The following is an 8,354-nucleotide window of genomic DNA, read 5'->3' as shown; positions in this document are numbered from 1 at the left end:
CTTCTGATATCAAAATCAAGTGATTCAAAAGCCCAAATTTATCTACACGTCTAGGACTACAACTTTGATGAAGGAGTCGAATTGAGATAAAATCATTTTAAAGAAGAGAATCTGGCAGTAATCTCGTTGGTCAAAAAGGTGAGATTTGACAATGCCGAGCATCTAAATCTGACTAAAAGTCTGCCCTAAGATCAGTGATTTCTAGGACCCAATAAAGGTGTATGTCAATTTTTCAACATGTCATGAGTGACAAAATATAGCTAGGATGGTCAGATATCGTACGAAACCAAGTCAGAATCAAAGCCTAATTTGGAACAAAAAATTGCAATAGCAGCAGAATAATTTTTTTTAGTGCAAAATTTAAGGGATTTATCCAACCTTAAAAACAAGATAACGAAGGAACGAATTTAGCATTATGAAAACCCCTAGTCAGTCTAAGAAAACCTGATGATTTTGGTAGCAAAGGGGAAGGATAAAGAGAGCAGAAAACAGCTCAAATAGGGTTTTGAAAAAATATATTTATTTCTCTACTTTTGTCAATTTTCCAGCAAATATGAGTTACACTCTTGCACTTGGTTCGAAAGAGGTATACATTGTCTCTAACACGTGGGGTCCAAAAATAAGTAACAACAACGTTGATGTTGTTTTCGTTTTCCTTCTTTTCTCTCTCCTCCTTGATTTTCATACTTGACCCTCTTATTTTTCATAGCAACTCTTCAATTTGTTTTTCCTTCATATTTGATCTCTATTCTTTTTATTATTATTTGTTTTATTTAAAGTTATTTATAACATTAGATTTTTTTTTCAATTTTATCCTCCTTTATTTTTTTCCATCTATTAGATTCAGTGCTCATTCTTTTGATTGCTATTTATTTTATTTGAGATAATTTTTAATTATTTTATGATTTCATCCTCCTCCTTTAAAAAAAAATTAATCATTATTCTTTTGATTGCTATTTCTTTTTGCTTTGAAAAATTTAAAAATTAATATTTTTTTTATTTCATCCTTTAACATTAAATTGATTGGGAATTGAGTTTTTCAATTGAGCCCAGATCTAAGATTTCATGGATTATGAGTTTGAGAGATTAACTCAAATTTAAAAGATCCGACTAAGATTGTTTTTTTTTTCTTAAGCTCATATTTTTTCTAGTTTTATCCTTCAATATTTATTTAATTGAAAAATAAATCGGGTTATTTCAAGTCTTTTTAATTGTCATTTTTTGTTAAATTCATCTTTTTTAAAGAATTGTTTTTGAATTAAATTAGATTAATTGATTAAATATAAGCATGAGATGCTTACTTTATGATATTTTGCTTGGATTGTTTTCTGGATGGTTGATCTAACAACACATTTGGCCTCTTTCAGTGTCACCATTTAGCCTTTTAAAGTGAGGTTAGAATCGTCTAAGTGAGTTTTTCTAATTATGGAGTGATGCCCATGACGGAGCAACGACAAATCTCTAATGAAGTTTTTTTTTTCTTCTACCAAGTATGATATTGTCAACTAAGTTTTTATAATTAATTATTGTTATTTTTTTGTTTTATGTATTGTTAATTTTTTTAATATATTATTAAATTAATTAAAATTATTAAATTTAATAAAATGAATAATCAATTTCTTATATTATTAAATTAATTTTGATAATAACTTATATGCTTTGTGACTACTATAGACTTGCATAATGGATTTTCCAAGCTTTGAAAGCTTAGGATGATGCTATTGTTGTTTTTTTTATAAAAAATTAAATTATTATTTTACCATTTGGTTGAAAAATTGAAGCTCTAGTTGTAAGAGTATTTCAATATTTTTTATAGGTTCATTAGTTGTTAAACGTATCAACATGGGTATAATAATAGTCTTTTTCACAATTATTTGCATGGTAAAAATACTATTTTACCATAAGATTAATAAAATTAAGACCTATTGCCTAGGGTTTTTTTGACATTTCATAAACTGTTAAATAGTTAAAATACATTTTTAGTCTTGGAAAAGAAAAAAAAAGCTTTGCTTATGAGAATATTTTTGTTCTTTCACTCTGTTTTTTGTGTAATTTTCTGTAATCATAAGAGATATTTTGATATTATTTTTAAATTTCAAAAATTATCTTAGACCTATGTTTACTTGCATCTAATAATTAAGATTCAAATTACTAACATGAATTTGACATGCTTACATATACCAGACCTAAAATACTTAAGATACTTTCTATACTTTTAATTTTTTTTATATTTATTTTTTTTTGATATTGACCGTTATGAAACACGATCAATATAGGGCACGTTTGAGAACGCGGCTGCGGCTGTGTTCTCAAAAAATTTGAATTTTTTTTTGTTAAAATTTAATATAGTTTATACGTTTTGGATCGTTTTGATGTGCTGATGTTAAAAATTATTTTTAAAAAATAAAAAACATTATTATTATATATTTTAGTATAAAAAAATATTTAAAAAGCACTTGCAACCACATTGTCAAACACGCTCGTAGATATAGTTGAACCCCAACCTTGCTTCTCTTTCCAGCACGGAGGGAACTTGAATTGCTCTCAAAGCCTAACTCTTATTAAAAACTGTCTTGCAAAATCAACCAAATCGAAACATGGGTCAAGGACCATCGGGCGGTCTGAATCGGCAACTCCCAGGAGACAGAAAACAAGATGGAAGCGACAAGAAAGACAAGAAATTCGAGCCGGCGGCTCCACCAGTGCGCGTGGGCCGCAAGCAGCGGAAGCAGAAAGGCCCAGAGGCGGCTGCACGGCTGCCTACGGTGACGCCTCTTACAAAGTGTAAACTGAGACTGCTAAAACTGGAGCGAATTAAGGATTATTTGTTGATGGAAGAGGAGTTTGTGGCAAATCAAGAGAGATTGAAGCCACAAGAAGAGAAAGTGGAAGAGGATAGATCCAAGGTTGACGATTTGAGAGGCTCACCTATGAGTGTCGGAAGTTTGGAGGAGTTGATTGATGAGAATCATGCTATTGTTTCGTCGTCAGTTGGACCTGAGTATTATGTCGGGATTTTGTCTTTTGTTGATAAGGATCAGCTTGAGCCTGGTTGTGCTATCTTGATGCATAATAAGGTAATTTGGGTTTTTCAAAGTTTGTACCTTTTAAGGGTTTTGAGTATTATTTACTAGTTTCGAGTGTTATTTTTGTTGCAAAGTTTCAAATTATGGTTGTATGTTTGAAATGAGGGGTTTCGTTTCATGAGTTGTTTAGGTTTTGGACATGATTAATACGAACTTTATCATAAGCTAGTAACTAGTTACGTTGGTTTAAGGTGTTGTAAGAAAGTAATGATCTAGGTTTGGATTGGTAATGGTTTTGTGTTGTATGGTATTTGAATTGAATTGAGGAGTAGAGCCTTGCCTGCTGCATCTTTAAGTGCTGTTGTGAACTTGGAATGTTTTTTGTGAGAAGTAATGAATAGAACCGAGTATGATCACTGTGATTTTTACCTTGTGGAAACAGCTTTATTATATACCTTTACTATGATCTTTTAATTGATTTAAAAGTTCATTATGGATATGTACAACATTATTGTTAACCCTCCACGCAGCATTGATCTGATACTATTAATCTTTGCTTATGCATGTTCTTCTAAGCTATAGTTTTAAGTCTGGTATAACGTAATGCAAGATGATGTCATAGAAGAATTTCCATCATTCATTACTAGTTTCAATTATAGTCTGGAAAACTTAGAATATGAAAGATTTCACCATGTATGCAATGTGGTTTTAAAGGTTCTTGTAGAGTATGTTATTATAGGCTAGATGTAGCCTAGCTGCTTGCCTTATGGGTTCTGCTATTTGTCTCATACCCAACTATGCATGTTTTCTTTAAAGAAATTGTAATCTAATTTGTTGCCTTATTATAGTTTTCATGTCAATTGATATAGTTCTTAACAATATCTCATTTAGGAAAATGGTTTTGATAATAACTTATATGCTTTGTGACTACATGACAGGTTCTATCTGTTGTTGGGCTTCTTCAAGATGAAGTTGATCCAATGGTATCTGTGATGAAGGTTGACAAGGCTCCATTAGAATCTTATGCTGACATAGGTGGTCTAGATGCCCAAATACAGGAAATCAAAGAAGCAGTTGAGCTTCCACTGACTCATCCTGAATTATATGAAGATATTGGTATTAAGCCTCCTAAGGGGGTTATATTGTATGGAGAGCCTGGGACTGGCAAGACCTTGCTTGCAAAGGTGTGCACTCGAAATATTTTTCTAATTGGATTGTTGCAATTCAAGATATCATCTTTGATCTGACACTGAATCCAACATGAGCTTTATAGTTGGCTTTTGTTGCTGTGTCTCTTCTTGAAAGCCCATGTAAAAAGTAATTGCAATTGACTGTTTTTAAACCTATAAATTTCTAAGTTTAACTTTCATCACATAATTTTGTGTCTTTCCATGATTTGACCAAAGAGATTGTTTTTCCAAAATTATTGACTTAGGATTGTACTCTGAATTTCCAGGTATTTTTCATAAGACATGAATAAATTTCTTTTTCTTATGCTTTTAAGCATACAAAAGAATTTGGATGGTTTGTGTGCCTTACTGGGGTTGCTATATTGTATTGCTGCTGCACATTTATATGATTTTTAGATGACATATAGCTATCTAATCAAAATTGGGAAAAATGTCTTTTTTCTCACTATTTTCTCTGTAATGGTATGGCATTATGATTTTATGTAAGTGGAGTGAACTTAGACTGGCTTTGTAAGCCTCGGTTGTTTTCCAGGCAGTGGCTAATTCAACATCAGCAACTTTCTTGCGTGTTGTTGGAAGTGAATTGATTCAAAAGTACTTGGGAGATGGCCCAAAACTAGTGAGGGAACTTTTCAGAGTTGCTGATGATCTCTCTCCATCTATTGTCTTCATTGATGAAATTGATGCTATTGGTACAAAGAGGTGAGTTAGTAAAATTTACAGATTACTCATAAATATGGAAGAAATAGAATTTCTATGTTATAACTGATGTAATTTGAAATGTTTCTGATGTAATGTCTTACAGGTATGATGCCCATTCAGGTGGTGAACGTGAAATTCAGAGGACCATGTTGGAACTACTGAACCAGTTAGATGGTTTTGATTCAAGAGGAGATGTCAAAGTGATTCTGGCGACCAACCGCATTGAAACCCTTGATCCTGCTTTGCTTCGACCTGGTCGAATTGATAGAAAGATTGAATTCCCCCTTCCTGATATCAAAACAAGGAGGCGTATTTTCCAGGTACGCATGGCTTGATTATTGGAAGCAATGTATTGGAGATCATTCCATATGATTTATTTGTGATCTTATGCCTCACTGCTTTGTGTTTTTCATCATTGAATCTGTCAAGCTCCCTCATACAATTAATCTCAATATGTGGATTGTAGATACACACAGCAAGGATGACATTGGCTGATGATGTTAACTTAGAAGAGTTTGTTATGACCAAGGATGAGTTCTCGGGAGCAGATATAAAGGCAATATGTACTGAAGCTGGGTTACTTGCATTACGAGAGCGACGCATGAAGGTGAGTAGTGTATTTTGATTTCCTTGTCGGTGAGAATTTTTGGTTTTCTCTTGTCTAGTTTTAGATTTTTCCCTAATAGAAGTCTAGTCAAAGCTTCATCCCATTGCCCAATTGAGAAGCAGTCTCTGATGGAGTTTGTATGCCATCTGTTGGGCAGTGGGCTTGTAGCTTCTCCTATTTGAGATATATGGTCAAATCATCTAATAAGACTTGGACTAGCAATATTAACAACCTCCTCACAAGCTGGCATAGTGTCGCGGTACTGCATCCATGGCATTCTCAAGTGAAACAGTTTCAAATCCTAGTGGTACTGCATCCAGAGCATTCTCAAGTGAAACAGTTTCAAATCCTAGTGACTCTAGTTTCCTATGTTATTATGTAGCGGGGAAGGTAAATCCCCCACTGTGTTGCCAAATGGTCCTCTGGGGCTCCTTATGAACCAAAAAAAAAAAAAAACCTTCCAATCCAATCCTAGTGCTTTCTCTAGTCTCAGGCTGACAAAGATTTTTATGCAGACACCTCTCAAGATATATTAAAATTAAATTTGAATGGTTTGCAACTTGACCTAACAAAATTTTTTTTTGGAGAACCAAAGTTATATGCAATGATCACCTCCATCCTGCTCCTATAAAAGACATGAACGAGTAGTATAAAATCATAACGAAGTTGATTAATTATTTGAAGAGTTTGCAAGTTCAATCAAGAACTTAGTATGAGAATCACTTAACTTCATAAAAAATAACAAGAATGCCAATTTCTTTATTAAAAATAGTTTTTTTTCCTTTCAAAAAGTCTATACAAAAGAGTATTTATACTAGAAAGAATTTTAAGCCTAATAGGATATCCCTAATATATATGGATAAACCTAATAAATAATAATAATCTAATGACCCCAAATTGAAATAAAGGTTCTAATATCTCTAAAAGACCTAATAATAATAATTAAAAGATAAATACAAAAATGGCACAACTAATTTAAATAGGATTAAAGCTTTCGTAATCTGCTAACAGAATTGAACCTAATTTTAATCAACACACTTTCTCCAAGTACCATCTTTCTTAGGTACTAAAAGTATGAGAACAACACATGGACTCATGCTTTTGTGAATGTACCGCTTTTGTGAATGTACCCCTTTGGCATTTACTTCTCCATATGCTTTTAAAACTTCTTTGTTTTCTCAGGATTACTTTTATAGGTTGATCTATTAGGAATAGCCGAACCTAGTGCTAGGTCAATTTGATGTTCCATTTCTCTTATAGGTGACAATCCACATGGAATTTTATTAGGAAATACATTTTCAAATTCTTGTAACAAAGAAACACCAACACTAGTAACACTTGAATCAAGTTTATTAGTGTTAAAGTATGCCTCCTTATATAAGAGTAAAATCATAGGCACATCAGAAAAATAAACATGTGTAAGATCATTTTGTTTTGCATACAAATTAAGGTATTTCTCCACTTTTACTACATTTCTTTTCTCACATGTTCTTTCTTCTCTCCACTTATTTTCTCTCTACACTCGACTTTCCTTTTATTTTTATTTTGGTTGAAGCCTTCAAATTTGACTTTAATGGCCAAAACTTTACTCCATGGTGTTCCACACTCGTGACTCACTTTATTTTCACTCAGCCTCACATCATCACTATTATTTTGGAACAAGGCTTGTCCGGCTTCTTCTGTTTTCTTCATATTCAACTGATGTTCATACATTTGTCTAGGTTACAATAGTGCAAGCGTTTATGTTTTCTCATCCTTTTCTAGTGTATATCTATTTTTAAAACCACCATACTTGACCTTTCTATCAAATTGTCAAGGTCTTCCGAACAATTGGTGTGCAACATGCATAGGAACAACATCACACAAAACCTCGTCCTGATATCTCCATACTAAGAATGAGATGAAAACATTATCAATAATCATACTACATACTTTATTTTTTATATGACATCTAGTATGAAATATATTCTCTTTTTGTTGCTTAACATTTACTTTACTAACCTGGACATTGAACCTTTTGGTTCCAAGTCCTGTCACTGGACCAACTAGAACCTTTAACGGATCTCTTGATGTTGTTTGGATTGCTTTCACATTTGTTTGTGGTGAAACTCTCCTTTTCTTGTAAGTTTTGATACGGGTTTCTGGCTTTCATTGCGAGGGACTTAATTTTCTAATGTGCTTATAAGGTGGTTCTCAAAGATGTGCCTGTTTCTAGGTACGTGCATATTGGTTCTGATTACAAAATTCTGCCCTGCAGGTGACACATACTGACTTCAAGAAGGCTAAGGAAAAGGTGATGTTCAAAAAGAAAGAAGGGGTGCCTGAAGGGCTTTACATGTGATGACATTCTCGTTGTTGTGCTCTTGTGTTTTTGGATTGTTTATTGCAAGTCAAGTTGTTTTTTCTTAGACTCTAAATAGAAGGTTGTCCACGTGTGAATGAAGTGCTGATAAGATGTCTACCTTGAATTTATCAAAGGCATCCAAACCCCTTTATTTCAACAGCAGTTATGGATGTTACACTCTCACCAAAAAGAGCCACTTGGTTTCTAGCAGTCCCATAGTGTACTAAGCAACTAAAATCCACTTCTCCTATATCAATGTGAGATGGAAGCAAAGCCCCCACGGTATATCCACTTTGATCCTTAAATCCTGATTTTGGGATCAATGGGAGTTCAAATTTAGGCAGCGCTGCCATGCTACTATATCTTTAGGAGTACAGGTGGTGACAAAATATAGCAAAAGGAGCTGGTAGTGGTGGTAGCTTATTACATTTCTGAAAAAAAAGCTCATGCGCATTGTAGCGATTATCTCACGGTTCACTGTTAAT

At 33.3% G+C, this 8,354-nt stretch overlaps 1 protein-coding gene across 1 annotated transcript; it reads left to right on the top strand.

Moving 5' to 3' along the window:
• Positions 1–2,488: 2,488 nt before the first annotated feature.
• Positions 2,489–8,026, top strand: LOC133682605 (26S proteasome regulatory subunit 4 homolog A-like). The gene is made up of 6 exons (XM_062106018.1): positions 2,489–3,077; positions 3,965–4,210; positions 4,749–4,918; positions 5,022–5,238; positions 5,385–5,525; positions 7,783–8,026. The coding sequence occupies exons 1-6, from the start codon at positions 2,598–2,600 to the stop codon at positions 7,864–7,866; spliced, it is 1,338 nt and encodes a 445-aa protein (XP_061962002.1). The 5' UTR covers positions 2,489–2,597; the 3' UTR covers positions 7,867–8,026.
• The last annotated feature ends 328 nt before the right edge of the window (positions 8,027–8,354 follow it).

This window comes from Populus nigra, chromosome 2 (assembly GCF_951802175.1).
Source record: "Populus nigra chromosome 2, ddPopNigr1.1, whole genome shotgun sequence".
Lineage (NCBI taxonomy): Eukaryota > Viridiplantae > Streptophyta > Magnoliopsida > Malpighiales > Salicaceae > Populus > Populus nigra.
Note: the sequence above shows the minus strand (reverse complement) of the source record. Positions and strands in the feature narration are given on the sequence as shown.